Consider the following 23,002-nt stretch of genomic DNA (forward strand, 5'->3'; position numbering starts at 1 on the left):
TTTAGAGAAGTCTTTTAAATTAGCATGTAATTTAGTCATATTTAAAGACATAAATCATTGTAGGTTTTTCCCCGACAAGGGAACGTGGGACATGGAAGGACCATTGCTCAAGACCTGGTGTGGACAGCTATTGGCAACACCATCTCAGTACCTTGTTGGCTAGGTGATAGAAGCTGGCAAGGTATGTACAAGGGATTACATGAAAAAAGAGAAAGCTATTGAAATATCCATGTAGTGCCATAATCAGAATCGTTATAAGGTGGCATGGGTACTTTTTTAGAATTGTCTCCAGAAAGACAAGGGTACAGGTAAACAGTAGGAATTTATAGGCAAGAACAGTAGGGCAAGATGCTACTTTCATAGACAGACCCTTGAGACTCCTATTCTCTTGCTGAAGATTCTTTATACAAATCAAAAAGGGAGATCACTGATTATCAGAAATTTTGTCCTACTTTGATTCTGGGGATTATAAGAAAAAATTATCTAAAACTTGGAAATAAGCCAAAAAGATTACTGTCTGCCTTTTCAAAGACATATTAAAGCATTGTTCAACAAGTCTGCCCAAAGGTCATCTGCTTCTGGGAGGGGAATGGCAAACAATAGCCCAAGCCCTCCTCAGCCAAACCAGCTCTCCACCTGTTTTTGCATAGCTTCAAACGAAGAATGGTTTTTACAATCTTAAGTGATTGGGAAAATATCTAAAGAAGATTAATATTTTGTCACATGTGAAAAGTATATGAAATTCAAATTTAAGTGTCCATAAGGTTGGAATATAGCCAGGCTCATTCAATCAGATATTGTCTACATTTTTGAGCTTCACACACTCCTCAATTTTTGCCTCTTTGTAGGCAAGGTTTGCAGACCCTTTACCTAAGGGCTGTAACTTTGTTTTATTGATTCTTATTGATAAGCGTTCAGACTCTGGTGGTAGATATCTTGCTTGTTAAGATAGATAAGTTACAATCTTTTTTCGAAGTTGAAGATGCAGGTGGTATCTGTTCACAGACAAGATAACCCCGAAGGCTAGAGTTTTATTGCCTCGTAAAATATATACCAGTTTTGTATCTAATTTTTCCATCTTATTCTAACATTCTCTTTTCTTCTGTTGCAGCATCTTACATCCTCCTTTGAATCAGCTTTGTCATCCTGCTGGTTCCTTTATTAATGAGTTAAATACATCTCTGACATGTGCCAACTATTTATTTGTTTGAATGTTTTTAACTTTCTGAAAACTTATTTTGACATGTTCTTCTAAAATCGATTCTCTTATTAAGAAAACTCTACAGTGGTTGTTGTCAGTTCAAATTACCTATAGCAGGCCAGTCCCATGCTTCTAATATTTGTATGCTCTTTTCTCATAACGCATAATGATGAAAACTGCTAGAGTCCCCTTGGAAGGGGGATCAATTTGTCTTGAACTCCATGCCCCATACACAAAGAACAAAATAGTGCCTTACAGTCAGCTGGTGGGTGGGTGCCTGTTTTCTGAGAAGTTAAAAAATTGTTTAAATTCTGTCTAGCAATACTAATTTCTTCCCAGAAATGGCTTATAAATTACATCACTCAAAAAACCGGACCAGACTTGGGACAATGTTCTCTTCACAGACATCACAAGTTCAAGAGCAAATGCTTCAGCCCTGTCCTGAAATTTAAAGTAGAAAAGTCCAGAAATCCAGTTTAGCCCTGTTAAAAAGAAAACCACAAGCCCAAAATGGCATCACTTGCTTGTGCTAAAAGCCCATGAAACCAAACTTAGACTCAATACCTAACCTAACCGCAGTTTCGACCTTCCTCAGAAATAGTTTGAAATTTTCTGATCAGCACCAATGAGGTAATCTGTCACAAGGGTCCTCTCCATCCACCTCCCTCCTCCCCTCCCCCACTACAGAGGAAGAAGAGGCAATATGCATGATAAAACCCTTGCTGGTCCTTTCCATCCTAAAAGATGTCCTGGCCTAAAAATAATCATTCCTTTTCTTTTGCTAATAGCTCCCTACCCCATCCTTCTTCCTATAAAAACCTTCCATTGTGTACAACACTTCTGAGAGCCCTCTAGTTCTAGCTTAGGTGGGATGCTGCCCTCATAAATTGCCTAATAAAGCCAGTCAGACCTTCCAATTTACTCAGTTGAATTTTGTTTTTAACCCTTCCAGGTTTCCAACTCGTTCTTTGTCTAGGAGTCTTCTAATGCTTACAGGATTTAACTTGTTTACAGGGTCTAACTTTCCGCAGGGAGGCAGTGCTGAGTAGAAACTGGACTTGCTGGTCACATTAAAACACATAAGTTGGTCAAGATCCCCTAATTGTGAAGCAGCCATAAAACCCAAGTATCTGTGTCCCTGCAATGGTTCCCCTCTGAGTAGTGGGCTATCAACAATAGGACAAGCAGCAGACAGGTTCCTAGGAAACTACATGCGGGAGGAACTCCCAGCCTCCTGCTCTTTCAAAGGAGCATCCCAATCTTCTACTTTTATTCTTTGCTATTTCATTTTATGACTTAAATAGAAGAAAAATTACATTGCAAGAAAATTTAAACCTAGAGCAAATAATGAGAGAGTAAAAGTCTTTACTGTTCAAGTGAACAGTATACAGGAAGCACCCAGACAGCGATGTTTTGAATGAAATTATGCTTGCGTCTTGTTTCAGTGTTTTACTGCTATAGGGAAAGAGGAAAGTCTACCCTTACACAGCCATTCCCCCACCCCCAGAGTAATCTGCAAAGTTTCTGTATATCAGAACATCACTGTCACCCGGCATTTTTTTGCAGAGTTTAATCCATCCAGGGAGTTTAAAGTGGATTATCCCAGTAGAGAAGGGATGGGGATTTTGAGAGTAAGGGATTATCCCAGTGAAGGGCTGGTATAACGGGGGGCGTGGGTGACCAGCCAGTGTTGAGTGATGAAGACATGAGTCTGGATTCTGAATCTAGTTGGCTTGGGCTTTGCCTGGTGTGGGTAAGGTTAAAGATGGCCCCGGCCCTGTGGACCCAGGCTGGGAGTTAGGTAGTGTTTTATCCCCTTGAAAGCCTGCCCTCAAACAGCCAGAGTTTGTAGTGTAGGTCAGAAAGGTTATCCAGCAGCACGTTACTGTTTATTTTCTTTTTGTCATCCCTGAGTCTTGGGTCAACCCCACCCCTGCTCTGTCCCCCACGAATTAACAGAAAGGAGCAAACCCCCGGTTGGGTCACGGTGATAAGAAGAGCCAACCGAGCCCCGCCCCGCCCCGCCCCGCGTTAGCAGCTGGAGGTAACCTCAGCGAAGAGCCTGTTCCCGCCTCTCCACGATTTTCGCTCGCGCGAGAACTTCTGCACCGAGAATGGGCCTGGTTTTACAGATAAGGCCGAGCTTGCAGCTGAGACGAGGCGGAGTCGGGAGTGCTGCTCTTCCTTCTTTGTAGCGTTCTTGTGATGGTTAACGGAGCTGATTAAAGTGCAAAGCACAGTCTGGAACAACATAAGTACTCAATCAGCGGTCTCCATTATTCTCACTATCATGAGCCCGTTAGTTATAACTGGGAGTCGAAAAAAAATCAACGGAGAACCGGAAAGGTCTGCAAACTGGGCGGGACACTGGAACCTCGAATTGAGGGGGGGTTGGCGGGGGAGAGCCCACACCAGCAGCCAATCCAGCTGTCCCCCCGGGGAGGAAGAGGAGGAGCCACAGCCGCCCCCGGGACCTCGCTGCTCAGAACCGGGCCGAGCGCCTGAAACCGCTCCGCTCCGCCGCTCGAAGTCTCCACCCCGCCCGAGGCCGTCGCTCCTTCCTCGCGCAGCCATGGCCTCAGGTGCCACTCCCGCGGCCGTGAAGGTGAGATTAGTCGTTCCGGCTGCTGCAGTCCTCCGTGCCCTGTACGATCCCGCTCCCGCCCGGGGGGACCGCGCCTCTGGGCCGTGCGCCCAGCCAGTGCGCCCCCGCCGCGGCGGGGAGCGTGTGAGGCCGGTTAGCCCAGGGGAGGCGAGCGGGGGAGAGGGAACAATTGCAGAGTCGTCCCCCAGCCTTTGGTCTCAGCTGCATCCGCAGCGCGCAGGAGATAGGCAAGCACTTGAGGGACAGCGGACCGGTGCTGCGGCCGCGCACAACCCTTCCCGAGCACCTTTCTGGGCAGATGCGTCTGGCCGGGGCTAGCGGGTGTGCCAGGTGGGTGGGCACCTGCAACCGCTGAGACGGGCTCCTTGAGCTCTGACCGACTTCAACGCTTCCGCTCTGACTTGGCTCTCTGCCCGCGGCCCACGTGGGAAAACTGCACGCTTGCTCTTTTGCAAGCTTCCGGCTTTTTTGTGTGTTCTAAACTTAGGCCTTCTCTGCTTTGGGAACTCTTCAGAGTTTTTTACAACACCGAAATGGAGTATAGGAATACTGGGCCACTCTCTGTTTGGAGGCTTCTGGCTTTAAACTGCTTTGTTGGCAACCTTGAAAGTTAGGGATCAGTTTCCTTGTGCCCTTGGTCCTCACAGGTCTCGGTACAACGCATCATTGTGCAGTGGGAGCTTTGGCCGGAGGAGGGCACGAGTTCCGAGGATTGCAACAAGTTTCCCTGGGGCTTTGACGCACTTTCTTCCTGGTTGATGCCTCGCAGGGAGAGACTGTAGAATTACAGTCCACAGAAATAAACAGGATCAAAGTTAAGATCTCTTCCAGGCTGTTTATGATCAGCTAAAAACTCAGTTGACTTGTTTGGCTTTAGAAATTCTTGGCCGTGAGATAGGAAGGTCCGTCGCCTTCAGGTATCTCTCTTGACTCCGCGTTGTGTGTTCAGTTCCCCCTGGAGAAGGCAAATCTCTGAGATCAGTGTGTAATCAACCAGAGTGATTAGCTTAGTAGGCCCTTGCAGCTTTCAGACACTTGATGTCAGGGGGTGGGTTGGGGAGAGTTGCAGTCACATTTAGATACTATATTCCCTTTGCCATTTTGAAAAGAATCTTGCATTAAACAAATATTGTAGAATGCCTCTTCCTTATTAGTCATGGAGAACAAAGCAGAATTTTTATGAAGCTCTTTTTCATTTCAGTAAAATGGGAACATGACTGCAGGGTTTGCTGGGACGTTAGAATTGTATTGTCTTTCTAGCACATGGCTGAAACTTATTAAATGGTAGTGCTTCTAAGTGAGGGAGCTGAGATTAATTTTGAACATCTTTTTTCCAAAAATTAAATTATGATAGGCCACAGCTTTCAGTGGGCAAGCAGGAAACTATCGCCTTTCCTTTACGGGAATACACTTAAAGTGACATTAAAAATAGAGAGCGGTGGTATTTAAAACAGTCTCACTTTAACCTGGTTTTGCATTCTCCCTTCCACACAGTTTCCCTGTAAAATTAGTGCAGTGCATTTAAGTGCAGAATGGGCACTGTGATTAGAACCCTGATGTAAATATTTTATGATGTATATTTTTGTTCTTGGCAAGCTGCTGAATATAAAATTAATAGGTACAAATAGTGCTAGGCCTGCCTGCTGATTTCTCTCTTTGGGGTTAAGAACAGGTGAGAATTTTGCTGTTGCAAATCCATGATTCCTATACCATTTCTGCCAGACTGCTGAGGCAACATCCTATATAGAAAACATGAAATGCTAGTGTCCAGAGCAAAATAAGCTAATGAAAACCATATCCTATCCCCAGATCATAAAATATAGAGCTGGAGTGTTCCTTAAGACCATATAACCACACAAACCTCTTTTTTGTGGACATAAAGCTGAGGCCCAGAAAGGTCACCTAAGGAGTCCAGAATTATAGTTGGACCTAGATAGTGATAGAATTGGCCTAGAGCCTGGCATTCCACCAACTAGGTGTTGTGAGCCATTTCTGAAATCTGACATGTGGTCCCTGTGCCGTTTTATTCTGTTGACAAAGGTCATGCAGCCTTAAGGAAGAGGGAGTGTAGAGTGTTTGCATGAAGCAAGCTGCCTGCCGAGTGCCCAGTGGACAGTCTCCCATAGCATTAGTAGCAGCCACTGTCTGGGAGGACCTCAGGGAGACAGTGTCCTCCGGCAACAGCCACGGGCAGTGGTATGCTTGGCCATGCAGAGGGCTGAACCGATCTCTGGCATTCTGGAGGGCTCCTGTAATGGGCCATGGCTCCCCTAGGCAGCTGCCCAGCTTTTACTCTTGAGGGATTAAAAATAAGTCTTGTTTACATGGTTGCTGTGACAAGGAGGGGATATGGTCCCATCATAGTTGGGTAGTGGGCTATAATCAAAATGGTATCAATATTAAGGGGGACGGGCAAGTCTAGACTGTGGAGAACAGGCCTTTGAAGCTCTCCTTTTCGATGTCTGAGTGCGGCCAGCAAAGGCCTTCACACTGAAAATCCTTGAGTGACCTTCAGAAACTTGTGGACAACCCACAGTCCCCACTTAGAAACCAAATGACCAATGAGCCTTCATTTTTTGCCTAGAGACACAATGCCATTTGGGGCATGACAATTCCTCCCTTAGTATAACTGTCCTGAGCATTGTAGGACATAGAACACATCCTGGGTTCCCTCTCCCCACACAATGCTGGTAGCACTCCCTTCAGTCATTGTGGCAGCCAGAAATTTCCCCGTGGATTTCCAGGCACTTCCCAGGAGAGCCTCAGCACTTGGTTGAGGACCCCTGGGCTATAAATCCCTGAATCAGAGACCGCCTGGTGAGTAGATGAAGCAGCAGCCAGGTTGGTGTCCTGAGCAGCAGAGAAAAACAGAGATGGGGGCTTTTTTGCTGTTGTTGCTTTGAGAAAGGTAGGGTGGGGGTGTGTGGGGGGGTGTGCGTGTGTGGGTGTGCGTGTGCGTGTGGGCAGGCGCAGCTGCTTTGGGTCTTCATTGCGGTGCGTGGGCTTCATCTTGAGGTGGCTCCTCCTGTGAGGCACAGGCTCTAGGGACACAGCTTTCAGTAGTTGTAGCACGTGGGCTCAGTAGTTGTGGCTCATGGGCTCTAGAGCTCAGGCTCAGTAGTTGTGGCGCACAGGCTTAGTTGCCCTGCGGCATGTGGGATCTTCCCAGACCAGGGATTGAACCTGTGTCCCCTGCATTGGCAGGTGGATTCCTATCCCTTGCACCACCAGGGAAATCCCTGAGGAAGGTTTTTTGATTGTGATTATAATCATGGTATTCTAGTCTGTGCCTCAAAAGCATCTAAAGCAGTAGTTCTCAAAGCCTGTGCTGCATCTGCACCCTCCTGGGAATTTGTTAGAAATGCAAATTCTTGGGCCCTTCCCCAATCCTGCTGAATCTGAAATGGGGAGGTGGGCAGCAAATTGGATTTTCAAGAGCCTCAGTATATTCAGGTACCCGCTAAAATGTGATAACCATTGGCCGTGGAGCTTTGAAAAGGCTGGGCATCTGCATTTTTAACAAGCTCCTCAGGTGTTTCTTAGTGAACTAGTTTCCTTGGCTGCTCTCACAACCACCACCAACTGGATGGCATACAACAACACAAGTGTAGTCGCTTAACAATTCTAGCAGTCAGAAGTCCAGAATGAGTCCTATGGAGCTAAAATCAAGATGTCAGTAGGGCAGGTCCTCTTGGAGGATCTAAGGGAGAATCTGTTTCCTTGCTTTTTCCGGCTTCTAGAGATCACCAGCATTCCTTGGCTCTGGGCCCTACATTACATCGCCTTTTCTCCCCCTGCTTCCATCATCACATCGCCTTCTTCCTCATTCGACCTTCTTAAAAGGACCCTTGTGATTACATTTAGGGTCCACCCAGATAATCCAGAATCATCTCCCCATCTCAAAATCATTAATCACACAGGTAACATGCACAGGTTCTCGTAATTAGAATGCTGACAGGCTCTCTTGCAGGAGCCATTATTCAGCGTACGATGCTTAGCTAGCCCATATTTTAGAAATTGATGATCTGGGCCCTAGAGCAAGGGTGCTCAATTATGGCTACACATTAGAACCACCTGAGGAGCTTTAAGAACAATAACAACTCTGTCTTGCTCAATTAGAATATCTGGAATCTGGGACCTGGGCTTTGGTACTGAAAGCTCCCCTGGGGATTCTAGTATCCAGCAGCTGACCCAGGAGGAGCACCAGGAAGAATCCTATGTCCTTCCACAAGTGAAGGAGAGTGCTACAGAGTACAGTAAGCTTTGAGGAAAATCCTCCTCAAAAAGTCACTGACCCCTTCTGGAGATGAATTGTATCTTCAAAGAGGGTGTCTACCCATTAGAATAATATCTTGACTTTGCGAGGAGAGGTTGGTTAAATAAAAACCACGAATGTTCTGAACCTGAAGTTATTCTGGATTAGCACTCCCCCCACCAAGACCTCATTTAACTTTAATTACCTCTTCAAAGACTATTTCCAAAAATAGTCAAATCCTGCCCTTTGATGATTGCTAATCATCAAAGAAAGGCAAATCAAAACCACAATGAGATAATCTCACACCTGTCAAAATGGCTATCATCAAAAAGTCTACAAATAACAAATGTTGATGGAAGCAACCTAAGTGCCCATGAGCAGATGAAAGGATAAAAAAGTGGTATATATATACACAATGGAATATTAGCCGTAAGAAAAGAATGAAATTCTCCACTTCATGGAGTGCTAGGTTCCTCCATGTAGTATAAAGTGATGGTGAGCGGCTGTTGAAACCAAGTGGGGTATGTGAAATCGCCTGTGGCTGGTACCAGGGGAAGTGGACACAGGGTAGGGGTTGGTGTGAACCCTTTTGGCATCGTTGGAAGTAAACATTCTGGCCGGGTAAGCCAACATTTAGATAAAATGCTTACACAGTCTCAGAGAGGAAGTCAAACCATCTCTTCTTTTTGAGGAGTTTGACGTGGTGGTCTGCAAGTGGAAAAGTGTGGGATGAATCAACTTGCTGTTAAAATCTAGCAATGGCTTTGACGGACCAGGGGGTCCTTATTTCAGAACTTTATCTTGTGTAGTGAAGAAGTCCTGGCTGGGCAGAACTGGCCCAGAAATTCCATCTCAGACCTTGAACACTTTTCCTAAGCATTCCTAGGACTGCTTGGACTGAGGGCGATGCCTCTGGCCTAGGAAGCCTGGTAAGTATGCATGAGGTCATGCATGGACAGCCCCCTCCCTTCCAAGGTGGTTCACTCACGTGCCCAGAGTTGCTGTTTCCATGCTTGCTCTGTGACCTTGGTCCAGAACTTGAACTCTGAGGATCAGTTTCTTCATAACATGGAGACAAATTTCTAATCGGTTGTGGTGTTTATCAAGGATTCCAGGGGATACTGGGAGGTAGTACATCATAGTGGTTGAGTATGAAAGACCTGGGTTCCAATGCCAGCTTTGCTCTTTATAATTTGCTCTTTGGACAAATTTAAGTTCTGTGTTTCTCTTTCCTCTTTTACAAAATGGGTGTTACACTATAGGGCCCATCTTACAGGGTGGTTGTGAAAATTAAATGAGGTAAGGCCCCTGGAGAACTTGGCCACAGTGCCTGTGACATGTAAATGCGAAGACACAGTTACTTTATCAAGGCAGGTACTGAGTTGACCATTTGAATTTAGAGGCTGGAGGGGAATGACAGGCCACTGGTGCTTGGGAGTTTCGTCCCATAGTTATACTTTACCATGGAGCCAGCAGGTGGCGATATTGCTATATCTTGGCACTGCCGGCGTCCATCTGCAGCAAGAAAATGGTTAGCGATTGAGTTCCCTGGTGTGGCTGTACTCAGTTGCTACACTTGTCCTGTGTTCCTTCCAAGATATGGGTTTTGAGAAACAACTTGAGCCAGTTTGACTGGACAGGCTCTCCTGCAGATAATTCCAGTGCCAGAGAACACATCCTGGCCTTTCCGATGAGCTGTAACAGCTCTTGTTTTCACACCCAATACTAAATATTCCTCACTGAGGGCTGAGTTAGCAGCTACCCAGTGTATGGTCATCATGCAGCCAGAGTGGTTTGGGCTGAAGCTTGGGGCTGCTGAGGGTGGGCTCCAGGGCACTGAACTTCAGCAAGACCCCAACTGGCATTTCTTATTCACTGCTGTGAGGCTGGGCTGGCTTGCCTTAAACAGAGGGTGGTTTCAAAACCGAGTCTGGTTTGTTTTGTATATACGAGTCTGAGTCCAGTGTTAGATCCAGAATGCGAGATGCCATGGCCCAGGGGAACGGCCAGAAAACAGCCAAGTCAGAGTGGTAGTATTTTTTTTAAAAAAGGAAGCAAAAAAACACCAGACGTTTCCATGAGTAGTAGAGTCCCCAGAGGGTAGGCTGAGAGTAATTTCAAAGTCAGCAACTCAGTTCGGCGGTCTGAGGTGATGACATGGGCTGGACAGTTCATTACACCCCCTACCCCATCCCAACTATGATCTGTGGTGCTTCGGCCTTACATGAAATGATAAAGACACCAGCTAGAGGAAGGGTTAGGATTTCATAAAATAGTGCGATTTTAAAAATTTCTACTGAACTGAAATGAATTTAAACCCACTGACTTAAGTGAACACTTCTGTTGATTTGAAAACTGCAGTCCTGTATTGATTAGTCTTTACCTACAATGTTAAGTTGTAACAAAGAAAAATGTTGACTTGTAGAATATGTAACCTGCTGTGGTTTCAACAATGTACCACAAGGTGGCAGCAACTTCAAAAACTGGTTTAGCCACTTGAGGAAGTCGGGGGATGCTTTCCAAGTACTAAATCATGTAACCTGCAGTTCTTTGTAAAAATCTTACTCAATCGCCCTTTTTCTTATTTTGTTGATTTATTTTTCTAGGAAATAGGGCCAGAGAGGTAACTATTTTCCCACATACTAGTATAAATCAACTGTGTAACCTGATCTCAAAATTATTTAATTCAGATGTTCAGTTAATTTTTAACTTTGGAGTTTTGTTCTCAAGGAGCTACTTCCGTTGAGTAGAAATTTTACTCAAGTGACAATAGATTTAAAGCTGTTCATTGAAAAAAAATGCTCAGGTGACTTTTTATTAGGTTTCTAGTTCATCTCTGTAGCCTGTTGCTGACAATTTAAATAGTATTTTTCCTTTATGAAGTATCAACCCAGGGAAACCTTCCTAATGATTTCAGTTATTTTATTTTTAGTTAACAGTTTAGTTACTATATTTAGTTATCTTTGTAACTGTTTTTGTTCAGGTGTCTTAATCATCAAATTAGATTAACTCTATAGGGTAATATCAGGGTTTTTAGATTCAAATTACTTCCTGAAGACGAGGACAATTAAATTAATGTCTGGAAAATGCAATACGACACTTAAAAATAATTTGGAACTACAGACCTTTGAATTACTTACTTACATTTACATGTATATGAATGACCGTTGGATTTCATAAATATAAATGAGGCTAACTTTTCATGCTATTCCAGATTCCTCTATCTGTGATCCCTTACAGCTCTGATTTTAGTGGCATAGGAAAGAAAATCTCTCGTTTCTTTATCAAGTGCGGTAATGAGGAGAAATCCTTACCAAATGGAAATGCTGAATATTTTCTATCCTAGTTGTTTTTTGAACATTTATTCCATCACGCATTTAGTAGAGATAATAAAATTGGTTAGAAAGTACTTTCTCCAACCATACTTAACCTATTTTTAGGTTTGGCTTTATGATTTAAACTAGTTGAAGTAGTTTCCATGCTAATTTGTTATTCAAATAGTCAGCAAAAATGTTATTTAGTCCGAAAAGGTGACTCATGCTTTGGTTATTTCTGGAATATAGAAGGCTTTCGAATGTTTGCTGAATAAATGATTGCTTTTCAGGAATGTTCAGATTTTTAAAATAACTAGGGCTTAGCAGGAATGGAGAAGAGCATATGAGTATGGATAAACGAATTTGCTTAAAATAATGATTTTGTTTCTACTGCAAACTGATCAAATGTGATATCTTTTTATTGTCTCCTTCAGATTGGAATAATTGGTGGGACAGGCCTGGATGATCCAGAAATCTTAGAAGGAAGAACTGAAAAATATGTGGACACTCCATTTGGCAAGGTTAATATCCAGTTAGTGGAGACATACTAGCTTTTTTCTTTCTCCTTGCTGGCTTGATTTTTAAGTTAAAAATTTTTTTTAAATTGCTTTTGTCTTGGCAGCACAGGGCTGCCTGCCCCAGGCTGAGAGAGGCCAGGAGTTCTGTTATTGGGTTCTGCCAACTGAGACAGTATCCCTGAGATTGCCTTGGACTTGACTACTGAGAACATGGCTTTTAAATGTGTACAAATAATTTCTTAATTATATCCCTAGAAGCCAGATGCTCATTTCAAACACAGGAACTGTACTCTCCATATCACTGCATTCAAATCAGCTTCTAATTTGGGGCCTATCGGTCATACCACAGTCTTTAACAAATGGGAGGAAATATCTAATGGCCTTTTCTTAGTAAGCCCTGGCCCAAAGGGGGATTTTGGGGGGACTGAGAACATAACTGAATTGGAAATAAAACACTCCTCCTTTTCTATTAAAAGGAGGCTGTTTAGTTCTCCTAGCCCTTGTGTCATCCAGCCAGGGTGAGGGTGTCTGCCTTCTCCTAACTCCATAGGGCTACTTCCAAATGCTGTGGTTCCTCTGATCCACATCAGGATCCTCTAATCCTGTGGTTCCTACGAAGATCCCTGTATTTGGCAATCCCAACCAAACCCTCCTTTTCAGCCAAGTCCTTAGATTTGATCTGGTATCCTCCAAGTCCTGCTGTCAGCTTGCTCACTTCTTAGCCTCATGTTTTCTTAACCTCCTAAGTTCTCAGACCTTTTCCTCCATTACCTGAGGTCATCTTGTGGCCATCTTAGACCTGGTTAACACAGCAAATGGTTCCAGTGCTGAGTTCTTAAATTCCTGATAGGGGCCTCCTATTCCTTTTGCATTTCACTCTCACACCTGTTCTTGAACCTGCCAAATAGCCTTGACACATCTGTGTATGATCAGTGTGGCGTCAGAGTCCCCAGGGGTTTTTGCTACAAATAGATCTTACTAAATGGTACCTACCCACGCACGCTTCTAAGTCTTACGAATCTCTGTACTGGTAGAGAGGGCTCAGTAAATATTGAGTGACTAAGTTGATCCATCAAATCTAGACTCTTTTACTTCTTTGAAATATACCCTCAGACCCCAAGTTTCTATGACTCCTACTACAGATGAACAATTGAAATGGCAGCTTTTTGATAGTTTCTATATGTGTTTTTAAATCACTGACTTGTAACCATTTTTCACTATGTGCAGCCTTCTGATGCCTTAATTTTGGGGAAGATAAAGAATGTTGATTGCGTCCTCCTTGCAAGGTAACGTATATCAAGCTTTTGAATGTTACTACTAAAGGACATTTTAAATTTAACTTAAATTCTGACAAGAGTAATGATGCAGGTATGAGTTTTTAATGTGTTGGTGGAGCCATAGCATCTGAGTCATCTTTATCGCTTACAGTTTCGGGGTAGGTTTTACTGACTTTGGAGATTAAAGATCTTGCCCATCCCCCTTAGGTTGGGAAAATGTTTAGAACAATCCAATGAGTGATGCAATGATCTGACTAAACTTGAAGCTCTGCTTTCAGTTCTAGCTGCAAGAGGAAATGTTTTCTTTTGTTCTTTTCTGTCTTTTATCTTCTAGTTAACAAGATCAAGAAAAACTGCTTCATTCATGACCCCTTGTGTAGTAATAGTTCTAGATTTGTGGGGAGTGGGTTTCGGGTTGCTTAAGTGGGTTCTCTGTGATGTCTACACCCTTATTGCCTTGACAAGGCTTGTGCTGTTCCCTAAAGAGAAGAGCAAGTCATTTTATCACACAGTTAGAAATTAGTCAGACTGCATGTATTAGCTTTCTATTGCTGCATAACAAATGACCACAAATTTAGCAGCCTGAAACAGCATACATTATCCCACAGTTTCCAGGTAACCGGAGTGTGGGCACAGCTCATCTGGGTCCTCTTCAGGGTCACACAAGTATATATTGTGTCACATGGGTATATTTAAGTGCTTGTTCTTATCTGGAGCTCCAGGTCCTCGTTCAAGCTCATGTAGGAGTTGGCAGAACTCAGTTCCTCAGGGTTTAAGGACTGAGGCCGTCAGCTCCTAGAGGCTGTCCATGTTCTCTGCTTTGTGGCCCTCCCCGTGGGCAGTTCACAAGACAGCAGCTTGCTGCTGCAAGGCCAGCAGGAGGGCCAGGTAGTGCATGCTGGCAGGCTGGGGCCTGATCATGGGAGTGACTCCCAGCACCTTCCACTGTGTTCTGTTGGTTGGAAGCATCTCAGGTCCACCCACAGTCGGGAAGGAAGGAATTATTCAGAGCATGAAAATGAAGACCACCCTAGGGTCTGTCTGCCACACTGCATTTTTGAAACGGAAGTGGCTTTGCTGAGTCCAGTAAAACTAAATTTTAGTTCTAGATGGTCGCATAGGGTTGATTTCAGGCAACCTTCTTTGTTGGTCTGTGGTCATTGCTGGAGAAACGCTTAATTTTTTCCAGACTGTAAGAGAAAATGGTTCGTGTTGTAGCCCCATGGTGAAGGTTTTATACTCTTGCCAGCTGAACTGAAGTGTGTCGGACTGTGAACCACTCTATGCAGTGGTTCTTAACTCCTTTTGATATGTGAATTTCTTTTGAAAATCTAATCAGAGATTTGGAGACCAGCCTTAGAAAAATGCATGTACAGTAGTCCCCTCTTATCCACGGTTTCAGTTACCCATAGTCAACTGTGGTCCAAAAGTATTAAATGGAAACGTCTAGAAATAAACAGTTCTTAAGTTTTAAATCTTGTGCCATCCCACCCCCTCTGCTCGGGTCAGGAATCATCCCTTTGTCCAGCATATCCACACTGTGCACACTACCCACCTGTTAGTATAGGAAAAAAACATAGCATATATAGAGGTCAGTACTATACGCAGTTTCAAGCAGCCACAGGGGGGTCTTGTAATGCATTTCCTGTGGATAAGCGGGGACTACCATACTTTCTGGGCATTCATGGACTTCCACCTTCTGAGGTCGTTTATGACCTTGGGGTAAAACTCTGATATGCTAATGCTTATCTGCAATTATGTACAAATTATTTCCATATTCTTAATTCTGTTGTTGGTGATCAGAAGAGACATTAAAGTTTATTTCAAAATATCAATATGGAATGATACAAGGGATATTGCATAGCAACCCTGTGGTGCAGGGTTTTTTATTATCCATTTTACAGATCAAAAAAAAAAAAAAAAATTGGGGGCCGAGAAAGCTGAGTGATTTTGATGAGGTCACACAGCTAGTAAGTGGCAGAGCTAGGATTTGAACCCAGGCAGTTTTACTTCAAAGCCCAAACTTTTAATCATTATCGTACAAAGTGAGATTTTTGTGTGTTGTTACTTCCTTGAAAGCCTGTTTCTGTATTATCACATGTGAAGACCACTGGTCTCTTGACACTTAGCCTTCCTGTGGCAGAACATTACCTGTGATGTTCGTGCTTTTTCAAGCAGCTCAGGATAATTTTAACCTTCTGTGAAATACTGCTTATAAATATACCTTCTAACGTGTGAATTTTTAAAAATAATTTTAGAAATCAAGTTCCTGTTACTGGCTGTTCACTGGCACACTGGGTGGGTGGGTGGGTGGGTGTGGCGGGTGTGTGTGTGAGAGAGATAGGGGGAAAGAGTGTGTGTGTACGTACTCAGTTTTTCGTCCAACAGATTGAACTACTCATATGGCAAGTCCAGTTCTAGGTACCAGCAGGGAAGACAGATAAGGGCCTCACCGTCTCAGGGGTGATGCTAGTGGGAAGGATGGACACTGAGAAGGAAATATATAGTTTGAGTGGCCAGTAGGTGCCAGAAAGAAAAATAAGGTCAGGGGGTAGTGATGTGATGGAGATCCAGTGGTCGTGGAAAGCACTCCTCTGGGGAGGTGATGTGGGAGCCAAGGCTGAGCAGGAATGAGTGTAGCTAAGCAGCGAGGCCAGTGAAGCTGAGCCCTGGTGGGAAGGGATAAAGGTTAAGGACTGACGTTGCCATTTGTAGGCTGGGCCCAGATGATACGAGCGCCATGGCAGAGTGTTTGGATTTTGTTTGAAGCGTGACACGAAATCATTAGCGGTTGTGTTAAGTGTGCTGGGGCTGCCATAACAAGGTGCCACAGACTGAGTGGAAACAGAAATTTGTTTCCTCACAGTTCTGGAGGGTAGAGGTCAGAGATCAAGGGGTCAGCAGGGTTATTTCCTTCTGAGGTTGGGAGGGAAGGATCTGTTCCAGGCTCCTCTCTTTGGCTTGTACCTGTCTTCTCCCTGTATCTTCACATGTTCTTCTCTGTGTATGTCTGTGTCTTTTTATAAGGACGCCATTCGTGTTGCATTAGGACCCACCCTAATGACTTCATTTTAACTTAATTACCTCATTAAAGACCCTGTCTCCAAATACGGTCACATTCTGATGTACTGGGGATCAGGATTTCAGCCTAAGAATTTGGAGGGGACATAATTCAGCCCATAACAGTAATGATGCGTGAGGTGATCCATTCTTGGACCATACCTGCTGATGTCAACATAAACAACTGGGAAATCTAATATTTTAAATGTTTGATTAATTTATTTGGGTGATCGGGCAGAAAAGAATAGAGAGATTAGACTGGAAACTTGAGTTTCTATTTTGGGTGTTTCTTCCTTGGCACCTCTTGTTTTCCATGTCATGGCTTATGAGAGACCAGATGCCTCAGATTCTGGGGTGTTGGTGCCCCACAGGATAGACTTGGCACATTTTCCTGGAGAGTGAATTCTAAGTAAGCTATTACCTACTCTTGATAGAAAAGTAAACTATGAAATGTAAATTGAGTCTGCACTTTTTTTAAATTTTCGGCTGTGTTGGGTCTCCATTGCTGCGTGCGGGCTTTCTCTAGTTGCGGCGAGCAGGGGCTACTCTTCGTTGTGGTGCACGGGCTTCTCATTGCGGTGGCTTCTCTTGTTGCGAAGCACGGGCTTTAGGTGCGTGGGCTTCAATAGTTGTGGCACGTGGGCTCAGTAGTTTTGGCTCTCGGGCTCTAGAGAGCAGGCTCAGTAGTTGTGGCGCACGGGCTTAGTTGCTCCGCGGCATGTGGGGTCTTCCCGGACCAGGGCTCGAACCCGTGTCCCCTGCACTGGCAGGCGGATTCTTAATCACTGCACCACCAGGGAAGTCCCAAGTCTGCACTTTAAAACCAAATAGTTTATACTTGAAGTAGGCTGGTTATTGCCTGGCCTGTTCTCACTCTTCCTCTGCCAAGGAAAGCATTTTGGTGGGAAGGGCTGGAAGGCACTGCTGTAAATGAGTTTTCTTTTCCAAGAGTATTAAAAATGCCCTGCTCACTCCTCTACCATATTTAATATATTTACTCTTTTTCCTTAGGCATGGGAGGCAGCATACCATCATGCCTTCGAAAGTCAACTATCAGGCGAACATCTGGGCTCTGAAGGAGGAGGGCTGTACACATGTCATAGTGACCACAGCTTGCGGTTCCTTGAAGGAAGAGATTCAGCCTGGCGATATCGTCATTATTGATCAGTTCATTGACAGGTCAGCAGTCGTCTAAAATGCTCAGGCTCCTCCTGTACGATCGTTCTCAGCTCAAGTGGACAATGTGTGGGGACTTGGGGGAAAGGGGACACAGGCCCACAGATACACAATAGAAGAATTCATCATGAACTCTCAGGTTCCTAATTCCCAGCTTCAACATTTATCAGTTTGTAACTTTAAACGAACTTTTTAAAAAACAAATTACTTAATATTTCCTTAGTATTCGATGTCTAGGCAGTGTTCTCTTTTTCCCTATTGTCTCACAGACTTTGTTTTTGTAGTTGGTTTGTTGAAATGAGGGTCCAGAGAAGCCTTTTTTTCTTTTTTGTCCTATAGTCTCCCTACATGCTGGATTTTACTGATTGCATCCTTAAGTCTCATTTAGTGTCTTCCCCTGTCCCCTGTGTTTACCGTAAACCAGTGCTTAACTCTGGAGGCCTGATCGGAACCAAGTTTGAATTCTTGGTGAGAATCTTTCTGCATCATATCAGGAGGCATGTAATGTCTGGTTGTCTTTTTGTGATGTTAAGAGTAATAGTTGGTTCCTGAGCTAGGGATTTTCTGTTACTTAATTGCACAAGGAATCTATAATGTTCCTTTACCAAAATATTGAACAATAATGGACTGCCAAGATCCTGGGCTTTCTCTGCATTTAGAAGTAGTTGAAGAAGTCACAAGAAAATGGGTGGTCTCCTAGGGATCCCATCCTCCTGCTGCCCCCACCTCCCATTCCTGGGGGAAGTAACCACTTCCCAGAATGCTCTGGATGGAGACAGGTAACTGTAGTCTGCTACTTGAGCCAGAGCGGTGGGGAGAAGTACCACAGAGAGTAAACCACTTGGTAGCTCCTATCAGCATCCCCCATCCTTTCACCCCGACCATCACCTCAGTCCATCCTGCTCTTCCAGTCTGTTAACTCTGGGCTCGCTGTACCCAACGCCTCTCCTACCTTGTCTGTTATGGAAGGAAGGTTTATTCAGTCCTGTTCTGTGTGTCTTCTGCTTTTCAGGTATTTAAATATTCCCTAGTCCATCAGAAGCATTGAATGTTTCCTGATGAAATGAAGCTATTAGCTTGAACCAAATGAAATTGCCTGTTCTGAGAGTTAGAAATGGTTGAATATCAGTAATTTCATGTGGTTCAACCTAATAAATAATGAGCGTAGACTAAAATCATTACATGCCCCTCCCCTTTCATTTTTCCTATCATTTTTCTGCACCTGACACTATATGTTTTTCATCTTCCCTTCTAGAATGTAAACCGTGTGAGGGCACGGACCCCATATGTCCCGTTTGCCACTTCATCCCCAACACCCACAATACTGCCTGGCCCGTGGTTGCTCAGTCAGTATTTTTTGAGTGACTGAATGAACATGATTGTTCGAAGGGAGAGGGAGGCTGGGGTTTGTGTTTAGGGGACATCTTGATCGAAATCTCTATGGCCGTCAAAGACATGTGTTTGGAGGTAATGACCTAAGAAAATGGGTGCAATGTGGTTTTTTTAATAATGCAGTGCACAGAACTCTAGAATGATGTGGATTTATAAAGTATGATAGATGGTACTGGAAAGAAAAGTTTGGCTTGGATACTAAGCCTGGGATTAATTTGTTACTTACGTAGTGTAACTGTACACTGTTGCATTTTCCAGATCTTTTTCTCACATGTAGTAAATGTAGATGTTTCACATACTGGCTCTCAAGAAAGCAGGTGGGGCACAAAGAGAATAGAAAGAGAACAGGCGTTGCCATCAGATCTGGTTTCTTTCTGCCTTGGCACTTATTAGCTGTGTGACCTTAAAATCTTCTGGTATCTGTTTTCTTCTATGTGCCATGTCTATAACCTGCCTCCTTAGTCTCTCCTTGTTCTGAGTTCTGAGTCCCTAGTGAGTGCCTTTTATGGGTCTAGCATGTGGTACCTGTCCAATAAATGCCTTTACTGTGAGTCTGGGCTGGAGTATGTCTGCTAGTTAACATCACTTGGTAAAAACAGAAAAAAAGGTCTGTTAAAAGGAGGATCCCCTAAGTAAATAACATTTAGAATGAAATCTCAAATTTTGTATCAATTACATATTGCAACAATAACATTTTTGATATATTAAGTTACATAAGGTACTAAAGCTCATTTCACCTGTTTCTCTTATACTGTTTTGATGTGGCTGCTAGAACATTTTAAATTACATATGTGCCTTGCATTATTTTGCTATTGGAGAGCATCTTCTAAGTGTTACTGCTGCTGTTTGAGCTATGTGGTTTCTGTTAACCAGGCTTGAGAATGTCTTACAGGAGAGGAGAATCAGAACTTTTTGCCTTGTGAGAAATGCCCTACATGTGTACTGACAGCACTTTTGTATTTTAACAGAGTAAATCCTGGTGTGTTGAGGCAGGCATCTGAACCTCCACTTAGTCCTGTCATCAGGCATGAATGGTGAGCTGCAGGCTGTGCTGTTTGCAGCCTCAGTGCCCATAGCTGTTAACCACAGCCCCAGAATGTTTGATAGGACTGCAGCATCCTGCAGAGGTGCACAGAGGATTAGAGCTGTGGGGGGCAGGAGCACTGAACTCTAGAAGGGTCATCTTGGCTCTGTTTGGCCTCAGGCAGATCACTTTACCTATGTGGGCCTTGGTCCTCTCTTCAAAATTACAGGTTGAACTCCATCACTTAAGCTCCTTTTCCTTGCATTGTCCATGGGTTCTTCTCCAGGGATTGATCTGGAAACACATTATTTGCTTACTACTGCTATAACTTAGCCAGCACATCATCTTAGAAAAAATATTCTCATCCTAAAGTGTCTTCAAAGACTAGAGGGACTGTTTTAATCTCCCTGACATACATTTGTGATAAAGAATCAAAATGGAATAGTATGGCTATTCTTTTTTAATAGATGGCACAACTAGAGCATCTTGCTTTCTTTGCCCTCAGTGCTCAGCATAGGGGGAAAAAACACCAACCTGGCTTGTCAACCATGCTGTGCATACCTTAGAAGTCATTAAGATTTAAGAGTGACAGGTAGCTTTGATTTTTAGGGTTGTTTTTAAAATCATTAGATTCCTATAAACTAAAAATGAAAAATACCCTTGAAGGTGTCTGACAGGCTGAAAGCTCTTTTAGGAAAATTAGATCATTCTCTTCTGAAAATCATTGGGTTTGCTCATGCTACATTCCAGCCTGTAAAAACTTGAAAGCCTCGGCGTGAGAAAAGGGGAATCCTGGGTGTGGCTGACCTGGAGAAATCAGGACAGCAGACAGGTGGGGAGAGGAGTTGGTTCCAGTATTTTTGGGTGTGTGTACTCAGTCCTTGCATCTGTTTCTCACACATGCAAGGAAATAACCTTTGCTAATATTTAAAGTGAAAGTAATCTTTCATTTGTGGTTAGGGCTGCTGTAGAAAGGAAAATGTATGTAGATCTAGAACTTAAATGCTGAAAGAATTTGTTCTCTGGTCACTTTCCCATGTGTGTTGCACAGTGACAGGTTTCCTGACTCTTACGTTATCCTGGACCCCATGTGCAATATTCTTCACAAACCAAAAATTTAAAATAGTAATTCATACCAAGAACTTGTAAGAGGCTCGCCCACAGTTAAGTGTCCTCAGTGCCTGCCTTGGGCCTCCTGATGTACTGGGTTTGATTAATCCCTTTCTTCTACTTGGTGGAGGTCCCCACCATCAGAGCCATAAGTCATTTGGCAATTCATGATAAAACATGGTTAAGAATGGGGCTTGTTCTACTTCTTGACCATTATTAAACAGTCCATGTGAACTGGGGAGAGAATGTGTCTGTCTGACCTTTCATCTGTTTTAGGATTGTGAGGCTATTTCTACTTTAAAAGGATCTTATAAGGGAGACACTCCCAAGATACATAATTTGGGGTAGTTCTGCTGTGGTACAAACCTCTGCCCGTGCAGGGTACATCTGGCTCTCACAGTGTCTCTGGTGGGGAAGCAAGACTGTCTGAGTGACAGAGAGAAAAGACCTCACAGGGAATCCAAGTTGATTCCCTCCCCAGAATCTGGCTTTGCACATGAAACAGAGACAGAAATCTGAAAGCTTAGCTACTCTCAGGGTTCCACTAAGGCTTTTCAAATTGTTTCTCTATTGTGCTTTATACCTGCCTGCATCCTTGTGTCTTCTGATCTCCTGTATCTATTTGCCACTGTCCAGGAAGCAGCTGGTACAGCCAGCGGCTTTACTTGCTCAGTGGTTCTGCTGTTACCTCCCTTCCTGCTGGAAGAAGCACCTTCCTCCTTTGAGCCCAGCAGGATCAGTGGTAGGGGTTTTATGAAGCTGGATCCTCCCTGCCTGTGGTTTGGTGAGGGCTCCATATAAGACTAACCAAATTCTGAGACAAGACTTAGAAATTTAGAGGCATAACTATGCATTTACTTGGCTTTTGTTTTGATTTGTTTTTGCTTTTCAGCCTTGCAGGTAAAGACATAACCATTCCTCGCATCCCACCCCACTTTTAAAGCCTGACTTTGATGATACATTATAAAGTGGAGTATAGAAGTGATTTCTAATGAGATTTTTGCTATTACAGAGCAAGCCACACTGTTTCCCCTAGATGCTTTTTTCAAAGCATGAGGCATTTTGTTGTCTTCCTGTTTTCCTTCTGTTGCACATACCCTCCATTGTTGACCCAGTTATTGTTAGATACTCCTAGAAATTCATTTGTCTGTGGGGGGTGGGGACTGATTATATGGCCTCTCTTCCACCCCAAACTAGTAACTTTCCATGCCATGGAAGGTACACATGGGCAGGAGATTCTAGCAACTTCCACATATGACCTTTCTCCTTTCACCATCAATCCTGATTATCATCATTGAAGGGAATTCAACTCACCTTATTTATTTGTTTATTTATTTTTAAAGAATTAGTTTTATTTATATATTTATTTTTGGTTGCGTTGGGTCTTCGTTGCTGCGCACAGGCTTTCTCTGGTTGCGTCGAGCAGGGGCTACTCTCTGTTGCGGTGTGCGGGCTTCTCATTGCAGTGGCTTCTCTTGTTATGGAGCACAGGCTCTAGGCGCGCAAGCTTCAGTAGTTGTGGCGCACGGGCTTAGCTGCTCCGCAGCGTGTGGGATCTTCCCAGACCAGGGATCGAACTTGTGTCCCCTGCATTGGCAGGCAGATTCTTAACCACTGTCCCAACAGGGAAGTCCCTCACCATATTTATGAAAGGAACAATTAGATATGCAGAGTGTTTGGAAAGATGCCCACATTATAGTAAGTTTTTAAAAAAAAGATGCATACTAGTAGGGTCACTTAAACTGCTTCTGTCACTACCAGAAATATCTCAAGGTGAGGCTGGGTAACATCTGTAAGGATGAGAATAAGATTCTTTCTTTTTAATAGCGGCCTCTATCAGGAATGTTTAAGGTGTTTTTGGTTTTTTGGTTTTTTTTTAACAATGAGAAAAGTATGACCAAAAAACTAAGATTAAAAAAAGGCAGGATGGGGGCTTCCCTGGTGGCGCAGCGGTTGCGCGTCCGCCTGCCGATGCAGGGGAACCGGGTTCGCGCCCTGGTCTGGGAGGATCCCACGTGCCGCGGAGCGGCTGGGCCCGTGAGCCATGGCCGCTGAGCCTGCACGTCCGGA

At 43.9% G+C, this 23,002-nt stretch overlaps 1 protein-coding gene across 1 annotated transcript in view; it reads left to right on the plus strand.

Annotated features, from left to right (window-relative positions):
• Positions 1-3,636: 3,636 nt before the first annotated feature.
• The window catches only part of MTAP (methylthioadenosine phosphorylase), a 38,069-nt gene continuing 18,703 nt past the window's right edge, over positions 3,637-23,002 (plus strand). Inside the window, exons 1-4 of the mRNA XM_007120972.4 lie at positions 3,637-3,806; positions 11,810-11,896; positions 13,121-13,179; positions 17,242-17,409. Coding sequence (XP_007121034.1) covers positions 3,774-3,806; positions 11,810-11,896; positions 13,121-13,179; positions 17,242-17,409 — 347 coding nt within the window. The 5' untranslated portion in view covers positions 3,637-3,773. The remainder of the gene's footprint in view (positions 3,807-11,809; positions 11,897-13,120; positions 13,180-17,241; positions 17,410-23,002) is intronic.

Source organism: Physeter macrocephalus, chromosome 9 (assembly GCF_002837175.3).
Source record: "Physeter macrocephalus isolate SW-GA chromosome 9, ASM283717v5, whole genome shotgun sequence".
NCBI classification, from domain to species: Eukaryota; Metazoa; Chordata; class Mammalia; order Artiodactyla; family Physeteridae; genus Physeter; species Physeter macrocephalus.